Consider the following 21405-nt stretch of genomic DNA (forward strand, 5'->3'; position numbering starts at 1 on the left):
CACAATAATTTCGCCTCGTCTCGACACATTTGCAAGCGGCGCGGCTCGAGACGCTTTGCCGACAATGCCGCGCCTGCGGGGCGGAATCCAACGTCACAACGGGCATCTCAAACGAGCCCAAACCAGCCCTTGCTTGCGCAATGAAACCCATTGCTATGCGTCCATCCTGCGGCCCCTGAATCCCATAGATCCAGCATGACGAGCGAACAGCCCATGCCGGCATTTCTCACGCCAGTTTCTGTCATGCCCTTCATGCGCGCGCTCCTAGCTTCTCCCGTGCCGTCCGCGCCCCTACAGTCACCCCTCCCCGTCGGTAAACCTTTGTTTTCTAGCTCAGTGCTCAACGCCACGGCCGCGCATCCCAGCTCCTTGGAACTTGATAGCTAGTCGAGCAGCCAGCGGAAGCCCGCCCCAACATTGCACCGGGCAGTCATCTTGTATCCCTGGCATACTTCCGGCACTCCTTCTTGCAGAATGGCAGACAGCCGCCCAGCCATCGCGCTCTGCTCCGTCGGCAGCCTTGGCAAATACCTCTGCGACGAACTCCTCGCCCACAGCCGCTACAGCTTCGTCGTCATTTCCCGTCAGGTGAGTTTAGCCCCCCCCTCCCCCAGGGGGACGTCATGCCGAACCCCAACCCCAATTGACGCGGCCAAGCGCAACAAAGACCCGTTTTTCGCGGACCGCAACATCGACCTACGCACCAGCGACTACAGCGTCGGCTCCGTGCTCGCCATCCTGGACGACACCAACGCCACCGCCCTCGTATCCTTCAACCACAGCCCCGGCAGTACCTTTGTCGACGTCCATCGCGCGTTCCTGGAGGCCTGCAGGCGCTCCCGGAGCTGCAAGCGCTTCATACCCTCCGAGTTTGCCGGCAACATTGACGACTTCCCCCAGCACCCGAGCTACTACACCGCGTCCCGGGTGCCGTTCCGGGAGGTGCTCGCGCTCGAGACCGACGTCGAGTGGACCATATTCAACAACGGCTGGCTGCTGGACTACTTCCTCACCCGGGACAAGACGTACATGCCCGCCATACCGGACGAGTTCCCGGTCGACCCAAACGGCTGGAAAGCGTGCATTCGGGGCAGCGGCAACGAACCTCAGTCGTTCAGCAGCGGCCGCGACGTCGCTCGCGCGCTGGTGATGCTCCTCGATGCCCCGGAGTGGGTAAGTCGCTTCCCCGTGCCAAGCAAGCACTGGCTGGCTGCTGACGGCGGGACAGGAGCCTACCACCTACATCACGGGGCAGTGGGCGACTTTCAACGAAATGGTAGCCCGTATGGAGGAGTTTTACGGTACGTACGAGGTTCTCGTGCCCCGGCGGCCCTCGGCTAACGGTGGCTAGGGCGACCGATGCCAAGGACGCACAGGTCCGAGGAAGACGTCCGACGTGACGCTGTGCTTCCCGCTCTGCCTGAAAACGCGGCAGTGCGCGAATTGGCAAGCGTGGAGGAAATGATGCTGAACGGATCGGGCGCGTGTCCCCGCGAGAAGACCCTTAGGCAGCGGGACAAGTTCTTCCGGGGTTACGTGTTTCTTACGCTGGAGGATCTCCTGTTACAGACGGGCTCTATAAGAGGGCAGGGGCCGTAGCTTTACTTGGCTGGTGTATTCTTTGCACACGGGTTCTGCAAGGGACGGAGACTAAAACTTTCTCGGCTTGAAATATGCGTAGTCCGATTATAAGCAGGCTCTATAAGAGTCCACGACTGCAACTCCCCTACTTGGAGTCTGCTTCACCCCACTGCAGTCGGGCTCTACATGACGCAACAACCACATCAAATCTGGTAGCCACTGCATCGTGACCGTCTGGTTCTCGTAGCCCATGGCTTCGAAAAACGACACAGCCAACGTCCATCTCCGCACCCTCACTTTTCCTGCCCTCCAGCCGAGCCAGCCGCACCCTCCCACTCCCCACGAGACACGCGCTCAAACCGCACAACAATCTCGTCCTCCAACGAGCCCGGCTCCCGCACATCCGTCCGTTTCGAAACCACGCTCGTCCTGAAATTCGAATACACCACGGCCAACACGTAGCGCATGACTGCCGGCACGCCATTAGCTCAGTGCAGGCAAGCCAGGGTTATTTTGTTTTTCTGTTTTTTTCATTGCCCGACACCACTTACGGTAATAAGTCAGGGACACCCCGACGCACATCCGGCTGCCGCCTCCAAACGGCCACAGCGGCAGCCTCTGCCCGCCCGCCTCGGCTTCCAGCCACCTTTCCGGCAGCCACTCGTGCACGCGGTGATAGCTGTCGGGGTTGCGGTGGATAAACCACTGGAAGACGTTGACCCTCGTCCGCGGAGGAATGCCGTCAACGCCTGCGAGAGACACGGAGCGATGGCGCGGCGTCAGCCGAGGCAGGGGGGTGCTCGTGGGACGCATGCGGAATGATTCCTTGAGAATAGCCGACAGGTAAGGCAGTTTCTCCAGCGAGCTGGCGCGCGGCAGCTCTGGGCGGCGTCCCTCCTGTTCGGCTGCGCAGTCGTGATGCGCGGAAGGCTTCAACGTCGCAAGCTCCTCCATCAGTCGCGTTTGCGCCGCCGGCTTCTCGGAGAGATAGTAGATTGTGTAGGAAAGTACGAGGCCTGCATTTTCCAAGCTTAGCATGCATCCACAGCAAGTGCGGCTTGCGCCCCAAACGCAATAGCCGCTTACCCAAGACTTCACGCCCCCCGGCTAGTTTACAAGTCAGCATCCGGCCGTAATGGAAGGCGGTCCCAACCTACACATTTCGTCAAAGAGTTCACTCGCAATCTCGCGTCTTTTGTCCTCGAAGCTCGCTTCCGCACTGTCCGCATAAACCGCTTGCTTCACAAGCTCATACACGACCGGCACATTGCCCGGGTGCGCACGCTCCCCGTCTTGGCCGCGCGAAGCCAATCTCTCGGCTCCGTCGCACAACTCAAGCAGCCACTTTTCCAGAAATTGCGTGGCCCGCGACTGCGAAGCAGGCAGCATGTTGATGCCCAGGTGTCCCATGCACCGCGTCAGTGTCGGAAGCTCCTGCGGCCAAAAGGCTTCCTTGCAGTAGCGCTGCTCGTAGTGATGAAGCCATTCCATAAGACTGCTCCGATCTTGCAAAAAGTTTGACCCCGAGGATAGCCCGAGCTGATAGCACGTCAAGAGGTCGAGGCTGAGGGCGTATACCAGAGGCAGGATGTCCGTGGGTTCATGCGAAGAAGCGTGCTGCTGGAGCTCGGGCAGCAGTCGTTGGAGAAGAATAGCTCGAGTGACGGCGGATAGCGATTCCGACTTGTACAGTGACGACTTGCTGTATGCAAAGGTGATTCTTCTCCTTCGCATTGAATGGTCCTGCCTGGTCAGGCTGCAGAAAGCGTTCTTCCTGGCGTAGTACGAGAAGAAATTGTAGTATCCCGGCTTTTCGAAATCCCCATTATAGATTGTTCTTGCGCCGTTCTCGTAGCAGCTGACCGAGAGATCGGCGGGGCCGAGCCGCAGGATAGGTCCTAACTGTCGGTGCTTTTCTTCGAGAACCTGCAACTCTCTATTGTTGTAACGAGTCCACAGAATCCACAGGGGGGATACACCGGAGCTCCAATGCGCATTTGGAATATGTCTTAGCGGTGATCGCAGGAGAGCAAATGCAAATATGCATATGATGAATATGAAAAACAGCGTCCAGGGACTCAGCCATCCGCTGGCATGGAGAGTCGTGGCCATTATTTTTCTTTGTCTTCCATAAAAGAACTTAGAAGGTCCCATGGGTAGCTTAATCCCCCGGCTGGCTCACTGCGTATTTATGGACATGACTGGCGCATGGATTTAATCTATTTGGATTTCCGTAGTGCTTGCTAAATTGGGAAGAAATACGGCCTGAGCCGCTACGACGTCGACATAACCCGTCGGGGGTGCGGTTAAGCTGGTCGTGCCACGCCAGCCGAAGCGTTTATCTATGCATACTCAACAAAATCAGATTTTCATTCCGCGTCGTGTGAGTGGAGAGACAAACACCTCGAACCCAAGGGAGCGTTCAAGGCGTTGGAACTTTATGCCATGACGGAAGCAATGAAACCGGGTCCTCCTTGCCAAGACAGGGACAGAATTGCGGCATATAATCCTCTGTTTCAAGTACTGCCAGTGGCGCGATACGGCAACTCATCAACTATTAAGTGTCAAGAAACCCTGTTTGGTGAGTGCTCGCCTTGGCCACTCACGGTTCAACAATAAACAAACTGTCAATTGTATGCTTCAATTTTCCCGGGTCACGCCATGACACAGCCTCGAGATATCAACATTTGCGTCTTCAAACACTTGAGATGCGATTCGCCTTCTCCAGAGGATCGCTTGTCTTTTCGTGTCAACGTAGAACCTGGGCATGACCTCCAAAGCCGTTCCTCACACCATCAGGTCCCATTCAGCAACCTCCTTCTGGTGGCATGGGGATTGCTTCTAAAATGCTATTTGGCAACGGACCTTGTCTCGTTCGCATCATTTGGTACTGATGATGCCTTTTGTGTGGAACAAGAAGAGGCTGATGATACTCCCCGCAGCAATGCTCATAGACCAGGATTGTCCTGGGTTCACAGCCTGAAGATATCAGAGGACGCCAGCATCAACCATATTATCAGAGAGTTCCGACAACCGAGCAATACAAGACTCTTTGATGCTGATCTGCTCCCATATTTTAACACTGCTCTGTCGTATCGCAGACGGGAATCACTGACCGCGAACGGCGAGACGGGTGGCGAGTTTCCCGATTTTATGACTGAGGTACGTGGGACCGAATAAGTAAATGCAGAGGCTTTTTTGAGCTGATGAGACTCTGTTGTGTGCAATTAGGCGGATATCTGCGTGATTGTGACAGACGATGGAGATATCCTGTCCTTGGAAATTGAGGTCTGCGCCAGCGCCTTCTCTCGGCCAGCGGCACAGCGAATCCTGCAGACTTTTCACCACATCTTGACACTGGTCTTGAATGGAGACGCAGGGCAAACAGTAGCCAGTGTCGACCCATTAACTCAGCAGGACTTGAGCCAGATCCGCGAGTGGAACTCCAAAACGCCAATATGCCGCCAGACATGCTTGCATGCCGTTATTGAAGAGCAAGCCCGTCGGCGCCCACTGGCACCCGCGGTATGTTCCTGGGACGGGAATCTCGCGTACGTGGAGCTTCAGGCCCTGTCCACCAAGCTGGCTCATATGCTATCACGCCTCGGCGTGGGGCCCGAGATCCTGGTCCCATGCGCATTTGAAAAGTCCAAGTACGCCGTGGTAGCAACCCTTGCAGTCCTCAAGGCCGGCGGAGCATTCGTTCCTCTGGATGCCTCCCATCCTCGGGAACGGTTAAAGTCCATCATCTGCCGTGTCGACGCGAAATTGCTGCTTGCCTCAGCCAAGACTGCCCCAGCATTTGATAGTCTGGTCCCGACCATCCTGATAGTTGACCGGGCCTTGCTGGATACTCTGCCCGAGGAAGAGGAGAATCCAGAAAGCACAGTGGACCCCAGCAACAGCGCCTTTGTGCTCTTTACTTCTGGAAGCACGGGCGAGCCAAAGGGGTTGGTCCAGGAACACGCGTCCGTATGCACCATAAATGAAGCATATGGAGAATCCATCTTCATCAACCAGGAATCGCGGGTCCTCAACTTCGCCGCCTTTACCTTTGACGCGAGCACAGTGGATGTATTCACCACCTTGCACCACGGCGGTTGTGTCTGCATACCGTCGGAAGAGCACCGCCTGAACGACATCGCGGGCGCCATCAACGCCTTTCATGCCAACTGGGTCAACCTGACGCCTTCGTTCGCACTGGCGAGTGTGCCTCACCCAAGCGAGATCCCGACCGTGCAGTTACTGGTTCTGGCCGGAGAAGAAGTCAAGAAAGAGCACGTCCAGCACTTTGTTGGCAGAATCAATCGCGTCGTCAATTGCTACGGTCCGGCAGAAGCGGGAGGGGTTCTTGTAAATGTGTACCACAGCACAGCAAGCGAGCCGAGCACTGTAGGACGCGCGATGAGCAGCGCCAACTCCTGGATTGTCGATCCAAGCAACCCGCGTCGGCTGGCGCCTATCGGCGCGATCGGTGAGCTCGTGGTCGAGGGCCATACGTTGGCTCGCGGCTATCTCAAGCAGCCAGACAAGACAAACGCGGCTTTCTTCCGTCATCCCGGCTGGCATTCAGATGATGGCCATTCCCCACAGCCACGACGGTTCTACAGGACAGGGGATCTTGTAAAGTATAGGCCAGACGGTATGATCAATTATATAGGACGCCGGGACACCCAGTATGCTGCAAATCGCCCCAAGTCTCAACCTGCGCATCTGTGCTGATGCATTGTTTAGAATCAAGATCCGAGGCCAGAGGGTTGAATTGACGGAAATCGAGCAGCATCTTGCCATTGACAAGAGGCTCAAAAGGGCAATGGTCGAATGCCCACGGTCCGGGATTTACGCAAAGCGGCTGGTCGTGGTCGCTGAGCCGTGTAATGGGACTCTTCATCACAGCGAGGAGCCACAGACCACTCCGGGTATTAAGCTGCTGTCACCAAAGGTTTTGCGAGAAAGCGGATTCTCAATTCACGAATCCGCCAAAAGCCTTGCCGAAAGAACTCCGACTTACATGATGCCTGCCGCATGGCTCATGGTGGCCAACCTTCCGCTAACGGACTCCCAAAAAATACATAGACGGAGAGTTCGTGACTGGCTGGAGGACCTACCGGTCACTCAAAGTCTTCTCCTGCCCGATGTCTCTAGTGCTCCTCTGCTTCCACTCAACAACCCGCTGGCTCTTGACATCAGCCACAAAGTAAGCGAGTTGAGTGGCAATGGGAACGGCCATGTGTTTCGCGCCTTGAACGGTCGGAACTTGGATTTGAAAACTGCCGGGATAGATTCGATTCAAGTCATGACGCTATCGAGGTGGCTGCGGGATAAATACGGGCTAAGAATCGCCGTGGATACCCTGTCACGACCGGGCGTGACCGTTGATGAGCTATCGCGAATGATTATGACCTGTCAGAGCGGCCAAGATGCTGGGAAATTGCAAGCTCCACAGCTAGACATACGGGAAGAAGCTCGTTTGCTCTTCAATACGTTGAGGAGATCATCGGCGCGCATCGCCGAGAATCATGTTACAGCAGCACAAAGCGCATCGACTGTTTTTCTTACCGGCGCCACGGGCTTTCTTGGCACGGAAATCCTACACCAGCTGCTTTGCGATGAGAAGATCCGGAAAGTCTTTGTTCATGTGCGGGCCGCAAATACTCAAGAGGGCAGAGAGCGCATAATAGCCGCAGCAAAGAAGGCGCTCTGGTGGTCAGAGTCCTTTAATCGGCGCATCGAGGTCTGGCCAGGCGACCTCGCCAGCGCCAAGCTGGGTTTAAATCGCAAACAGTGGGATCGCTTGACTGGAAGTTGCTCGGCGGGTGAAAGCATTGACGCGGTGATACACAACGGCGCCAGTGTAAAATGGAACTTGGCGTACGACTGTCTGAGGGACTCAAACACCATGTCGACCGTCCAGCTCCTGCAGGCAATGGCGGAGCGGCAATTTGGCGGTCGCTTCGTATATGTGTCCGGAGGCCAAGGCCTCAGCACAGACTGCGACGAAGATGAGTGTTGCACGCCGACTGCGCATGGCACACCACTAACGGGGTACGCTCAAACCAAGATGGTCTCGGAACTCGTGGTCAAGCAATTCGCCCAGTGTCCAGAGGGGCAGCCGCATAGTGCCCGGGTAGTAAAGCCAGGCTACATCATCGGCGATGCGAGAAGAGGCAAGGCAAACCCAAACGACTACCTCTGGGGGATCACAAAGAGCGCCCTGGAGCTCGGGAGCTACAACCGCGAGGAGCTCAACGGCTGGCTGTTTGTATCCGACGTTGCCACCGTGGCAAGGGCCGTCTGCGCAGCTTGCCACACCAAGGGTCCCAAGCCGGGCGTCGTCAAAGTCTTGGACGGGTTGTTCATGAGGGACTTTTGGGACCTCTTGACCGGGCGTTTCGGCTACAAACTAGAAGCCGTAGATGCGGACGAATGGTGGCGTTTGCTCAGCTCCCGCGTCGAGCAACAAGGCCACCAGCATTGCCTTTGGGCGCTGCAAGACGTGCTCGAGGCTGGAAGGGGAGCCATGTCCTCGACTGCGACGGTGCCTACAACGGCCATGATGAAGACCTGTCCAGATGTCCTTGGAGCGATCAAATCTAATGTGCAGTATTTGAAGGATGAGATTGGGTTCTTTCCATCAGCGTCTGCTCGGAGTGAAAAGGTGGAGGTGCTTCAATCAATCATCAAGTCATGCTGGGCGAGAGCGAGGGCCATGGCTTCCTTTCGGTAAGCGTTTCGTTTACCGCTTCCTCGGTTTCGTAAGGTCGACGTCGATGAGGTCGAGCTGCGAGCAAACGAATGCCCCCGTCTTGCGGCGTCACTTGAGGCTGATGTCTGGTACTGATGCAAATTTGTCAAGAAGTTTGTACCAGGGATTAGAGTAGTCTTCGGCGCGCACAGACCACGCGTACGTACGCGTGCGCGTAACTAGAAAATAATTCCCTTTGCTGCTCCAAGCTGCCAGCCGCCATTGCCTCTACAGACGTGTTTTCACCAGCATGTACGGTATAGAAGTGGTAGATACAAATCTCATGCAGAAGTAGCAACGTCTGCAGAACGATGTTCTCAAGCACAAGTCCTGGCAGGAGCTCATAAATGCTATTGACCAAAGTCGTTTAAAAGACCTGCACTCTACATGAACAGGACACTTTTGCATCCACATGTATTCACCTTTGCGCGCCATCTCAAATCAAAGTAAAAAACGCCCGACATGACGAAAAGTGAGACTCTTGTGGTAGACGGTTGCAGTCCTGGACATCTATTCCTCGGTTTTCCCAACATTCTCCTCGTCCCCTTGTTTTCTTTTTCCTTCCGTGGTATTATGCAAGCCGGGGTATGCCAATGGTAATATACAAATCGCGCATTCTCCGCGAATGGCGCATGTTGCGTGAGCAGAGAAAATTTCTTGATACAACACACATATTCCGAGGAGCACCATGCTCCGATGCAGCGAGCGTGTCGATAGGTCGGCGAAAATCGCTCTCTCCGTCTGATAAATCTTTATGCGGGAGTGTGGAAAAGTCGGAGAATGCCCTCGTACATGCCGAACATGATGGCTGCGCTGGGTACCGTCCTCATCAAGTGAGGTGTCAGGCCTCCGTAGAGCCCGATCATGCCCTCCTCTCTCCAAACAAGCTTGAAGCATTGAATCAAACCCGTGTATTTGGGGAGGCCGTTATCCAGGGGCGCTTGTCGGAGACGCGTACGTGCGACCTGTTGTCTCCAAGTATTAGCATTCTTTGGCCCAGAAACAATGACATGTCTGATCCAAGCCGCACGCAGTTACTTTGGGGATTCCCTGACCTCGTGGGGGTATGCGAGAATGGCAGCAATCAGCTTGGCGCCCCCAGCTGCCCCGGCCTTTCCAGTCCAATCTACCGTCTGATCCCACCACGTCTTCTCCCTGCCGCTCCGCAGAATGGCATCTTCCCGACGGGCCAAGGAAGCCTTCATCTGTTCGTACAGCATCCACTGCAGCGTCGACTCGGCCACGCCGAGATAGCTGGCGCTCATTCCCTTGTAAAGACCGCGGAGGCCCTCGTTCCGGATAATCTGCCGCACGCAGTCATAGCTATTGCGGTATTGTCTCTGCATGACGCCGCCGCTCCGCTCCGCGACGTTCTTGTCCAGCTGCAACCGTGTCTTGACCATCCAGATCGGGTTCGTTGCAGTTGATGTAGCCACGCCGGCGGCAACGCCTGCCAGCAGATGGACCCAGGGTGCTTCTTGGCCTCGATTCCAGTACTCGGAGATGATGCGCTTGCCGTTGCCGTAGACGAAAAAGTTGATGCTCCTGGCGGGAACGATGCCGATCAGGTTGGGGCCAAGACCCTTGAACAGAGCCCTTGGTCCTTCACTGCGGTAGACTGTGCCCAGGATCTCCAGCGTATCAGACAGGTGATATAGCGCGGTTCTCGCTGGATTCAGGCCCGTCAAGACTTGTCCTTTGGCCAGGCGCGACGCCCGGAGTTGTGCCTGGTACATGTCTGACTGCAATCTCGTCTTGAGTACGTCGAGGGGCGCCGTCAACGTGGCGGCCGTCATTCCGCCAATTCTGTCGAGCGCGGAAAACTGTCAGCATCCCAGGCTGGGCTGCCTCGGCCATCAAGGAGGCAGGGTTTGGGAGGACGCCCAGTACTACTCAAGGCGGGAATTCGGATGGACGCACCCTCCAGCCATCAAGTGAACCCACGACTTGGCAAAAGGCAGGGCTTTTACCTGACCCTGCGGTACGTCCTCGGCGATCACGTCCCCCGTCTCTCTTGACTGGACGAGCGCCGCACTTTCTACAGGCGCGGGCGAATGATGGAATGGTCTTTGGCGCTCATGGCCTGCCGCAAGTGCGCCAGGCTGCGGTTGCGCCATTGTCGTTCCGACGACGAGCTTGGGTAGTCGACCAACGCTCGCTTTCGATGCTGATCAAGGGACGACGGTAATAAAAGAGGGCTTGGAAAAACGGACAAGGTGATGAATACCGGTCGCCATGTGAAAAAGGCCGGCGCCTGAGCAGAGCGTTCAACTTGTTGGTCTCGCAAAAGAAAATCGCCGTCCGTTTATTGCAGGGAAGCACGGCCATGAAAGGGCATAAGTACTGTATTGCCAGCATCACTGTGGCTCCGTAGCTCCAAGCCAAAATCTTTTTCGGACCCGACAAGACGTTAGTAATCATGGGGTCAATAGGTACTGCTGGGTGGATCTCTCGCTTTGCGCCCCTCAGATCAATCCGCGTCTCACAGCCCACCGTATCTTCCCCTGCCTCAACAACAGACGACAAACATGGCCATAATTAAGCAAAGCTGTGCCGAAGGTGCAGCGTGCGCTACGTAAGTGCGTAAAGCGTGCCTTCCAGCTTTGCTTCTTTAATAAGAGGCCAGGGGTGCTAAGCCACCACAATTACTAGCCACATATCATTCAAGCCAGTAATCTGATTGGTCTAAAGGGCACTAAAACGCCCCTATTGGCTGAAAAACCAGAGCCGGTACGTATCTTTATGGATCCGGTACATACTCTTAAGAGGCGTAAATAAGGCTATTGCTATAGCATTTAGTATTGCAAGAGGTCGGGTCTATACTTAATTATGACGAGGTGGCGGAAAAGAGACGCAGAAAGCTATATCGTCGGCTTTATGTAATGCTTTCTAAGCAGAGGCCTGCTACAGGCGAAAAAGCCCTGCAGGCGAAAAAGCCCGCTATAGGCGAAAAAGCCCGCTACAGGCGGAAGCTCGCCGCAGGCGGCCCCCGGCAGGGCCCCTAGAGGGCCCCCGGAGGGGAATAATAAAAATTGCACTATATTAAAATATTTAAGTAAAAAGAAGGTAGTATAAAGGCGGTAAAAAAAAGGCAGTAAAGGCGGTGAAGTGAAGCAGTAAAAAGGCGGTAAAAAGGGTAGTAAAAACAATAGTAGTAAAAAAAGGCAGAATAAAGGCGGTAAAATACGGCAGTAAAAGATAGTAAAATAAGGTAATAAACAGGCAGTAAAATAAGGCAGTAAAAAAGGCGGTAAAAAGACGGTAAAAAAAGGCAGTAAAAGGCGGTGAAGTGAGGCAGTAAAAAGGCGGTAAAAAGGGTAGTAAAAATAATAGTAGTAAAAAAGGCAGGATAAAGGCGGTAAAATACGGCAGTAAAAGATAGTAAAATAAGGTAATAAATAGGCAGTAAAATAAGGCAGTAAAAAAGGCGCTAAAAAGACGGTAAAAAAAGGCAGTAAAAGGCGGTGAAGTGAGGCAGTAAAAAGGCGGTAAAAAGGGTAGTAAAAATAATAGTAGTAAAAAAGGCAGGATAAAGGCGGTAAAATACGGCAGTAAAAGATAGTAAAATAAGGTAATAAACAGGCGGTAAATAAGGCAGTAAAAGGCGGTGAATTAAGGCAGTAAAAAGGCGGTAAAAAGGGTAGTAAAAACAATAGTAGTAAAAAAAGGCAGAATAAAGGCGGTAAAATACGGCAGTAAAAGATAGTAAAATAAGGCAATAAACAGGCGGTAAAATAAGGCAGTAAAAAAGGCAGTAAAAAAGACGGTAAAAAAAGGCAGTAAAGGCGGTGAAGTGAGGCAGCAGCTAAGACGGACTAATATTTACCCGCCTGGCTACTCCGCCTTCCCTATGTCTTTGATACTAAAGAATTCAGCGGCACCTTAGGGCTACCGCAGCTTTGCGCCTCCTACGATGCCGATAAATTCGGCGCGTCGGCCTAGTAAATAAAGGCGCCCCGCTGTCTTTCTGCTCTGTTGCTGCGGCTCCGCCAGCCGGAAGGAAAACCTGGGCCGGGACAATCATTGGCAGTCTAGTCTTGTCTTGCACCAAGCTCAGTGACCTGTGCTCTGGGCTGTAGCTGGTCATTCGTACAAGTCGCGGCCACAACCTTTTTGCGGGTAACGTGGTTTTCTAAAATGTTCTGAAACGTTTCTATTCATTTGAAGGTGGCCGGCACGGACTTTTTTGCTGAAAACGACTTGATCGTTCTGCAACTTGGTTATATTTACGTCACGGGGTTTCCGGTCGGAAATTGAGCGGTTAGCGGTCTGGTGGCCTGAACCTGGTCCTGTCACGCAAGCAACGAACCACGAGGTTCTGCCAGTCCTGGTGCTTCTTTCCGCGGCATGACCCTCATCACCTTTTGCAATTCCGCATTGACTTGACGCGTCCCGGACAACGCAGATGCGCGTGTTGTCTTTTCTATGCTCTCCGTCCCGCCGCCTACGTCGAGTGCCTAGGCAGGTGGTTCAAGCCCTCAACTCTGCAGAGAAGCGCGCGCATTACGCATCGGGCCGCCGCAGAGGTTGCATCACAAGCTCGTGCAAAGTCGCGTCTACTGCCAGTCCTACGGCAACCATGCGGAAGCAGCTAGATGGGCGACAGCACCGCGGATATAGTCGCAGCTGAACGAGAAGACGAGAGACCCTTTGCGAATCCCATTGGAGTTTACCAAAGGGCTCCCTTCAATACGGAAAACTGACCGTTGCCTCAGCCACCGTGTGGCTGGTCCTGCCAGAGTGACCACCCCAAATGGGCAAAAAAAAAACCCCCCCCACCGCCCGGCACGTCCCTCCCCCGCCAAGTGGCACTTTCCTCAACCCGCAAGGCCGTCATCACCGGCACAGCGCACTCAGACTCATTCTCGCCTCGTGCGTTGCCAACAATGTCCGATAGATCCACGCCCCGAGGCGGAAGAGGCGGCGGCGGCGGCCCTCCCCGTGGCGGACGCGGCGGTCGCGGCGGTCGAGAAAGCGCCCGCGACGCCGGCGGCGACAAGACCGAAAAGCCCAAGAAGGAGAACATCCTCGACCTAGCGAAATACCTGGACAAACAAATCACGGTCAAGTTCAACGGCGGCCGCGAGGTGACGGGCACGCTGAAGGGATACGACGCGCTCATGAACCTGGTGCTCGATGAGGTCCAGGAGACCGTTCGAGGTACGTCGCTTACCCACCGCGCCTTGTTTCGCCCCCCCCCCTCCCCCCCGGCCTTCCTCCCCCTACCCTTCTGGAAAACAGACTCTTCTCGTTCTGGACACGGCCAAGCTGACTTGTTGCTCGGCAGACGATGAAGGAAACGAGTCGACGCGGCCGCTCGGACTGGTGGTAGCTCGCGGCACTCTCCTCGTGGTCATCACACCCGTTGACGGCAGCGAGGAGATTGCCAACCCGTTTGCAGCGCCAGAGGAGTAACAGCGAGCTAGAGGAGCAGCTCTGCGGAGCTTGGACGCATTGCCAGGGCATCGCCACGGGGTGTAGCTCGACGCAAAAGGTTGCGATGGCCGCGAGCCCGCCGCGACACGCAATGGATTTTGGAAATGACCGGCTCGGGGCGCATCGTCCCGGCGAGAAAAGTCTGGCTTGTCCCGTGTGAGTAGGGAAATTGGCAGCAACCTGGTTAGCCCAGACGCACCGTCGAGGCTGAAAACAAGTAGACCGGTTGTGTGGCATGTTTTTTTGGAGCACGTGTTCAACGGGTCACAAATGGCGTCATCTCCAACCATGATATATACCCAGCTTTCAAAGAGCCGATTCTATAAATACAGATATCAACTTCTTTTTTTTTTTTTATTTTGGGTCATGGCTTCCCATGATTTTGGACATCGATCGCGTTCCTTGCCTGGCCTGCATCCGCCAAGTTCGGCCGTCCTGAGGCCTTCCAGTAAGTGTAGATCCGGGACCAGACATTCGTCATGCACCACTGGCGTCTGCAGCTGGCGCCATAAGAGGCTGTTGTGTTGCTCCAGGAGTACGACTTGGATTCATGACTGTCCTTGACTAGTTTCAACACAAACCAACTCATTTGCATAGTCACATGGCCCGCCCATTCATGTGGTTGCACCGGCTGGGAAGGGGTCATCTTGGAAGCCGTGTCACCAGCCATCTGCCACTCATGGTCCCGAATCACATGTGCGAACTCTTGGAGCGGCGTGGCGGTGTCGTTGAGATCTTCTAAATCCCCTTTCCTTGCTTGCTTGTCTTTTGGAGCTCACCAAATGCGTTCCCCAGCTGCTTTTTCAGTTCCTTGTAGCTGACGATGAAGCTCGTCTGCTCGTCCCGACTCGTGAGGCAAATCTTCTCTTCTGTGCCGGCATCCAACCTGTTGAGACACCGCAGCATGTGGCCCATGTCGAGTACCGGGTTCCCATTGCTGTCGACTTGGTGGAAGACGTAGTCCCGAAATAGCTTGAGCATATAGCGCTCACCGTTTTCGGACCAAGATCTGTCTCCTTCGAATTCGGGTCGCTCGTTGATGGCGCCGAGTTTCAGCAGCAGGCGCGCGATTCGGCCGTTTTCCAGCTCGCGATACAGTTCTGAGTTGAGCTCGTCTGCCTGGTGCTGGCTTTGATCGAGCGTCGTGACGATGTGGCCGGCGATTCCGCGGATGAACTCCTCGATTCCCTTTTGCGCGGGAGGCTGGGCCGGTGTCAATAGCCAGATGATAGTATCTCGGAGCTCTACGGAATATGACCGGCTCATTTGCTCGATGGAGGCTTTCAGGTTGGTCAGTTGGGCGGGGGGGGTGCTGGTTGCTAGGCACAGGATTGTACGTCCAAACTGAGTAAAGTCGTCCTGCTGAAGTTCTTGAATGGGTCGTCGCAGCTCGAAATGGACGACATCCAGTATGGAGCACGCGTTCAGTCTGATGCGGTTCTTGTCCGTGAGAATGATTTTGGTAACATCAATGCATCTTGCAGCCAGGTTGACAGAGTGTATCGACTTTAATGCGTTGGCAAGCTGCGAAATGTACCCCCACAAGACTGCCTCAGAAACTGGAGGCTTTGCCTGAAACCGGTTTCCGGGTCCTGCGGCAGTGGAACCGAGGTGAACTTCAGCCAGGGTTTTCGAGAGGGGATGGTAACCTTGCACAAAGATGAGAGAGCTATCTCCAAACACCCGAGCCGTAAAGGCGTCGTGTATCGTTACCACGTTGGCATTGTCAATCTTTCTCCACTCCTTGACGGACCTGATGGCGTGTTCGTTTGAAAGCCGAAATCCCTCCAATCGGCGCAGGCAATACACATTGCCGGTCTTGGTTGATGTAGCCTTGTAAACCCAGCTGGGGTAGCCAAAGACGTTTGCGTTCTTTCTGTGGGACGTATCTAGTGGCACGAGGGAGTGGTAATTATCCATCTGCGGCAGTTGCGAGCTTGGCATGACTTGCAGAGCAGCCTCCGATTTCCTTTGCATTTCTTCCCTCAGTTTCTCGGGGAGGAAAAAATCGTGGGCCATGCGGTGGTACGGCATAAGATCCTCTCGATGAGGCCCGATTGGTGCGTATAGATGGTGCTGCAAAGGCTGCAGAGGAGCAGCGTACGCGCTTGAGCCAGGGTAAAAGCCTGCACCAGCACCAGGAATCGCGTGCTCATCAGTATACGGGTTGTACGGTGCGCTGGGCAGATTCTGGCCGACTGCGCTCATTGAAAACGGGTCATAATTGAGGGCCGCATCATGGCTGGCTCCGTTGGATGCGGTCTGCCCGGAGAGTTAGCCTTCCAAATGCCTTTGCGGCGTCTTCACCAGCAAGACATGCCTGTGCATTCAAGTCAAACCCAGGGGTAAATTCTCGTATGGCAGCGGGATTGAAAATGCCAGCCTCCGGGTCTGCGGGAATCGATGGCGAGGCTATATGTAACCGGATCAGCATGACCTTTACCGGGCGACGCATTCGTCAGAACCTACCTGCTAAGCCTCTGGGTGTGAAAGTAGGCGCATTTGCCGCTTGCGTGGAAAATGTGGCCTTTTTCGCGGCACTTTGCAGGTTTGCAGGGGTGAAGGAGGGCGATTCGACATTTAGAGCCTTTCGAGACCTGCAATAGACAGCTTGTCAGCAAGTGGAGGGAATGACCGGAATATGGACCGTGGCACGAAGACAGACGAGTCGCTGTGCTTTACAAGAAAAAAAAAATCGACTGACATGTCTGAAGGATTTATGCTGTTTTTCGTTTGGTCGTGAGAAAACGTACAGCCTTGATCTTCGTATCGGCAGTGGCCGTAGATGAGGACGTTCCGGCAGAGCGTTTCCTTGTGTTCAGCTGTATTGCCGATGTCAGCTCTGGAAGCTTATTCACCAATGACAAATCCATGATGATCCAACGGCACAGGAGTAGTCGCGTCGTACCGCGTCCCTTCGGTTTGGGAGAGGAACCGGCTGGACGCCTGAGGTCGGCTGCTGCGAATCGCGACGCCGCCATTGTCGAGTCAGTGGCAACGCTGGCGAGATTCGGCTCCCTGGTCGACTTTACGACGTCTAGACACGGTCAGAAACTTTTTGCGACGGCTCGACCCAAGCCGATTGACGGGCGGGTCAAGGTCCAGCATGGGATCTGGGCTGCTGGTGATGAGGCGCGCACGCGGGCGCGTACGTACTTGTGTGGGGCAGTCATCGCCCACGGCTCAATCGATGGCGGCAAGTTTGCGCCCATGTACGAATGAACGGCGTCGACCGTGTCTTTTCTTTTGCCGTAATCGAGGCAGAACCGGGCGCGGCGTGGAGGAGCCGCAGGCCAAAGAACAGCGATGTCGATGCGATGTGTAGACACGCAACAAGCATTGAAAGTCGTTGAGAAGTGGGGGATGGTGCAGACCAATGCGGGACTGTGACTGTGGGGTGGGGCCTGTGGGCCGGTGTCGCTGCATGTGGACATTGTGGAGGAGATTGGACGAGGAACTTGACGACATGCGGAATGCCTCTATAACAACTCAGACACTGCCCACATTGGAGCCATGTTCATGTACCGACCGAGAGAACACTTGCACATGCAACCGGCTGCTGATTCCCTTCAAATGCGGAGTGAAGCTACATTAGTACTTGGATATATTAACGCTTTTCTCATCTACCAATTGATTACTCCCGGTACCGCCTACCACTAAGGCTGTTTAATCAAAGTGTCCCTATCAATTCCGTTCCGCTCTTTGCCAAAATTTACATTATGCGTACACACAAAGTTTCTTCGGGCAGCTTAAGCATGTTGGGCATGATTCACAACCACAATTCATGATAGATTATGTAATCTAACATATCGACCGACCATTATAAGAGTTTGAAATTAAAACGCCCAACATATCGCCGGACACGTTCCGCACAGTCTTCCAGGTCGAGATACATCAGCCGGGACGCTGGGAGCTCTACGTCAGCAATCACTCGCTGGAAACAAGAGCGGTAGGTCCCAGGGCATGTCTTTAGCTCCGTCAAACGTATCTTTGGCCCTCCCTATGAAGGACCTGGCCACTGCGTTTCAGTCGTTGGCAGCCTGGCTCAAACGCTGAAGATACTACCGACGAGGCAGGCATAGAAATACATTGCAAGGCGGCAGATGGGAAATAAGGATACCCATGTCCGTGCTAGATTCTCCTCCGCTTCGAAGCGCCGGTAGGGAAGCAAAAACCCGGGCTTGCAAGGTACAACGCAGGCCAGTCGAGTCGAGACCTTGTGCGGACGGACTAGGGGGAAAACAAGCTCCTGTGGCGAAATCGACCTTGTGTGGCTGCGGAAGTCCCTGAATCATCAATTCCAATCATCTTTTCCAGACGACGTATCCCGGACGGACCCCGTACGGACGACGGACTACTCCGTACAAACATGCAATTTGGTGTCTGGTTGACGATACTGCTCGTTGCTTCTCCGTAAGGTACCTAATGCAGCATTCCCGTGGTATGTATGGGTTGGGATAGGTAACCCTATGTCTATGTTCGCTCACTCGGGTGTCAGCTTTCTCAACCGGGCAGTTGAGGCGATCTGGGCCCGTCGAGCTTGCAGAGCCACGGCTGCTGTCCTTTCCGCTCCGACTCCAACTCCTGCCTTCTGCTCAAGCCACCCCGGCTGATCCTGCTTGCTTGCTTGCTCGTACTTGGATGGTCAAAAGCTGCGGCTGTGCAGCAAAAGTTTGGAAAAAAAAAAAAAGTCGTTTGAACTGGGCTAGGCTACGGAGTAGATCGCTGGATTCCCGAGAGCTGGGTACCACCGGCACAACGCATGTACGCGCGTTTTTCGCCCGGTCCTCGGGTTTCCTGTGTAGTTTGGTATTGAGGCACTAGATATTAGTTTGGCATCCCCGTGAGCTTTCTTATTTGCCAAGGCCTTGGCGAACCGTGGCTGTTTTGGAAACAGCGCCTCTCCGTGTCCACTTGACGGTTGCGTGCTTGCCAGCGTTGTCTTGACTGGAGTTGCACCGCCTATTATCATGAGCAGGTATATATATATACCTACCTAGGCATATGTATATTCTGCAAGACCTTGAATAGAACTTCGCCTTGCAGAATAGTCCTAGCGCCATTCCCGGTTCCCAATCCTCTGCCAGCAATCCGGCTATACGGCACACCCAGCCCCTTCCACCACTCAATTACCCATCGCCCAAGATAAAAGTTGCAACTCTTGGTACCATCGCATCTTTATTATTTCCATTGGCGACATTCCCTTCTACATCCGAAGCCAGTATCATCAGCACCAGGCGAGAGATAGACTATCGCAGAAGCCTCTATAATTTATCCCTCGCTTCTTTGAAAGATAAGGCTGCCCAAAACGATTACGCTCGCGTGATATTTTATCTCGGGCGTTTGGGTCCTCCCGGATCGTGTCTAGAATGCTTTCCGTCAGTTATCATCGTCATGACAGAGTATGCCAGAATATTAAAGAAATGGGCGCGGATGGGGCTCGAGATGAGGGCCTATGATGCTTTGGTCAGGTTATCTCAATCGAGCAATGATGCCAATTATCCTGTTCCAAAAGGTGTTCTTGACGATTATTTGCGCCAGGTTTGGGAGACTATAGGTGAAAGGTAACGCACACAGTGGGTTAAAATTGAGCAGCTCTGCCTAATGCTCTATTAGATGCTCTAGTAGAGCGGCTGTGTCGGCTTTGTAGTGCGTTGCTTGACTAGACGAGCTGCTTAATCCAGGTTTTCAGACAAGTCGATACAAGGCAGATGGATCGGGAGGGAGGGGGGTAGATTGCATCATTAGGACCTACGATGCCCATCTGTACGATGGTGTATTTACTCAAATCTGTGGAGTAGGCTATTCACAGCAGGGAAAGAATGAGTACTACCTCTAGTAGAATATCCCAAGTGTGTTATGGTTTCCCCAGTTTTGCCTCCAAGCAGTACCATGATTGATCACTAGGGTTATGCTTGAGACTGCTCTGGCAACCAGTTCGTCAACCGGGCAACAATCCAGGCAGCTGCTGGTATACAATGGCATCGAGTCAGTCGGCTGGTAAAAAGACGAAAAGAATCTGCGGACTGAGAAGTTGTCGTGTCTTTACGTGCTTGTGTTACAGACTGTTAAGCTAGCAAAGGCCGGCCCCGCTTGTTGGCGCGCAGAAACGCCCTCGGCACTAGCAGTTGCTAACAGACCCAGGCACGAAAGGCTGTACAGGAGAGTGGGAGTTGCGTGACAAGCTTGGGTAATAAAATGGTCTAGAGTGCTGATTCTATCGCCATATACGAATGAACTGCCAACGTCGCATGCATATAGGGAAGGCGGCCACACCGGATTTTCGGTGCAATACGGGTGCTGATTATGGCCTCGGCGTCGGTCAGGAACCAAGTCGGATGTGAGGAATCATATGAGAACCTAGGATTAGGACGCTTGCAGAGCAGAGCTTGAGAATTACTTGGTCTGGTCGCGAGGGGGCCGGCAGCGACTTGCGACTACCCTGCATCTGTGGGGCGGGGGCAGGGAGCATCTCGGACCGGCCGGAGGACGGGGCCCGAACACGTCTGCCTTGTTCGGATTTGAGCATCAGCACGACCCAATGCGTGGGGTGGCTATTTACGCCGGTTTTTATTTTTTATTTTATTTTCGCGATTTGCTCGGTGGAGGAGTTGCGGCGAGAATCAATGATTCGGGGATGGGGGTCTAGACATTGCAAAGCTAAGCTTGCCGGGCGGGCGGGCGCACACCTCCCACATGGACGCAGCGCCCCCGTCCCCCCCCCCCACTTATGTTGTATTTCGAGACCGGAGAGGCAGGCAGGAAAAGACGGTGTTTCAGTTGCCGAGAAAAAGGGGGGTAGTGCGGCGTGCCAAGCGGGGTGACGTGTGGAATATGGGGGAGAGAGCCGGCTCTCCTGCGGGTGAAAAAAGGGGGTTTCTTGGGGACTGACTGACTGCTGGTTGCGCTGGTCGCACGGGCAGTATCATGATGAGGACGGCGGGTGCGGGAAGCGGCGGCTGGCTCTGTACGGAGCAGACTTGTGGCAGCTGTTGGCGACGGGTTTTATAAGGGGGTCCAGCAGCCAAACCCGGCCAGGTTGAATTGATCGAAGCCTGGAATCTCGAATCTGGCCGAGTTTCAGCTGGCAGTTGGCAGTTGGCGGTTGGCGGTTGGCAGTTGGCGGTTGGCAGGTGGCGGTTGGCAGTTGGCAGTTGGCAGTTGGCAGTTGGCAGTTGGCAGTTGGCAGTTGGCAGTTGGCATCAGCAGCAGGCAGCAGCAGCAGCAGCCAAGTCCACGATGCTTATTTCTCGTTGCCAGTGGGAAAAGGGCCCGTCCAGATGCTGACATATACCAGCCAGGTTGGCCGCCTGGTTGGCAGGCAGCCAGGTGCATGCAGCACAGCCCCGAATAGGGCTGGGGTCAATTGCAAAGGTTGCACAAAAAGCTCCGGGCGACAGACAAGAACAGACAAGACAGACAGGCAATCCGCGCGGTGCAATCTCCATCCATCCAGGCTCCTCCCTCTTGCTCGGCTGCCGATGCTGGTGCTGGCTGGTCTGCTGACGGCGGGACCGACGGATCAGATGATTCAGGCTGCTGCAAAACACCGCAAGAAAGCTCCGTGTCGATGCGGGAAGCATACGGACTAGTGGGGCCCGGGGAATGACGAGACATGATCCATCCATCATCCATCATCCATC

General features: G+C 54.5%; 6 protein-coding genes across 6 annotated transcripts; 3 read left to right on the forward strand and 3 right to left on the reverse strand.

Moving 5' to 3' along the window:
* Positions 1–474: 474 nt before the first annotated feature.
* UV8b_06060 (uncharacterized protein) lies at positions 475–1599 on the forward strand (the record flags this gene model as incomplete). Its single annotated transcript, XM_043143557.1, has 4 exons — positions 475–588; positions 658–1173; positions 1229–1301; positions 1352–1599. 4 exons carry the CDS (start codon positions 475–477, stop codon positions 1597–1599), a joined length of 951 nt encoding a protein of 316 aa, XP_042999492.1.
* Positions 1600–1874: 275 nt separating this feature from the next.
* On the reverse strand, positions 1875–3693 carry UV8b_06061 (uncharacterized protein; the record flags this gene model as incomplete). The annotated part of the gene is made up of 4 exons (XM_043143558.1): positions 1875–2050; positions 2133–2597; positions 2668–2688; positions 2739–3693. The coding sequence occupies 4 exons, from the start codon at positions 3691–3693 to the stop codon at positions 1875–1877; spliced, it is 1617 nt and encodes a 538-aa protein (XP_042999493.1).
* A 549-nt stretch (positions 3694–4242) lies between these two features.
* UV8b_06062 (uncharacterized protein) lies at positions 4243–8308 on the forward strand (the record flags this gene model as incomplete). The annotated part of the gene is made up of 3 exons (XM_043143559.1): positions 4243–4743; positions 4813–6257; positions 6316–8308. The coding sequence occupies 3 exons, from the start codon at positions 4243–4245 to the stop codon at positions 8306–8308; spliced, it is 3939 nt and encodes a 1312-aa protein (XP_042999494.1).
* A 770-nt stretch (positions 8309–9078) lies between these two features.
* Positions 9079–10443, reverse strand: UV8b_06063 (uncharacterized protein; the record flags this gene model as incomplete). Its single annotated transcript, XM_043143560.1, has 3 exons — positions 9079–9291; positions 9382–10132; positions 10247–10443. The coding sequence occupies 3 exons, from the start codon at positions 10441–10443 to the stop codon at positions 9079–9081; spliced, it is 1161 nt and encodes a 386-aa protein (XP_042999495.1).
* A 2769-nt stretch (positions 10444–13212) lies between these two features.
* On the forward strand, positions 13213–13741 carry UV8b_06064 (uncharacterized protein; the record flags this gene model as incomplete). The annotated part of the gene is made up of 2 exons (XM_043143561.1): positions 13213–13486; positions 13614–13741. The coding sequence occupies 2 exons, from the start codon at positions 13213–13215 to the stop codon at positions 13739–13741; spliced, it is 402 nt and encodes a 133-aa protein (XP_042999496.1).
* Positions 13742–14500: 759 nt separating this feature from the next.
* Positions 14501–16743, reverse strand: UV8b_06065 (uncharacterized protein; the record flags this gene model as incomplete). Its single annotated transcript, XM_043143562.1, has 5 exons — positions 14501–16024; positions 16083–16174; positions 16232–16359; positions 16467–16584; positions 16671–16743. 5 exons carry the CDS (start codon positions 16741–16743, stop codon positions 14501–14503), a joined length of 1935 nt encoding a protein of 644 aa, XP_042999497.1.
* Positions 16744–21405: the final 4662 nt, after the last annotated feature.

The sequence above is a fragment of the Ustilaginoidea virens genome, chromosome 5 (assembly GCF_000687475.1).
Source record: "Ustilaginoidea virens chromosome 5, complete sequence".
NCBI classification, from domain to species: domain Eukaryota; kingdom Fungi; phylum Ascomycota; class Sordariomycetes; order Hypocreales; family Clavicipitaceae; genus Ustilaginoidea; species Ustilaginoidea virens.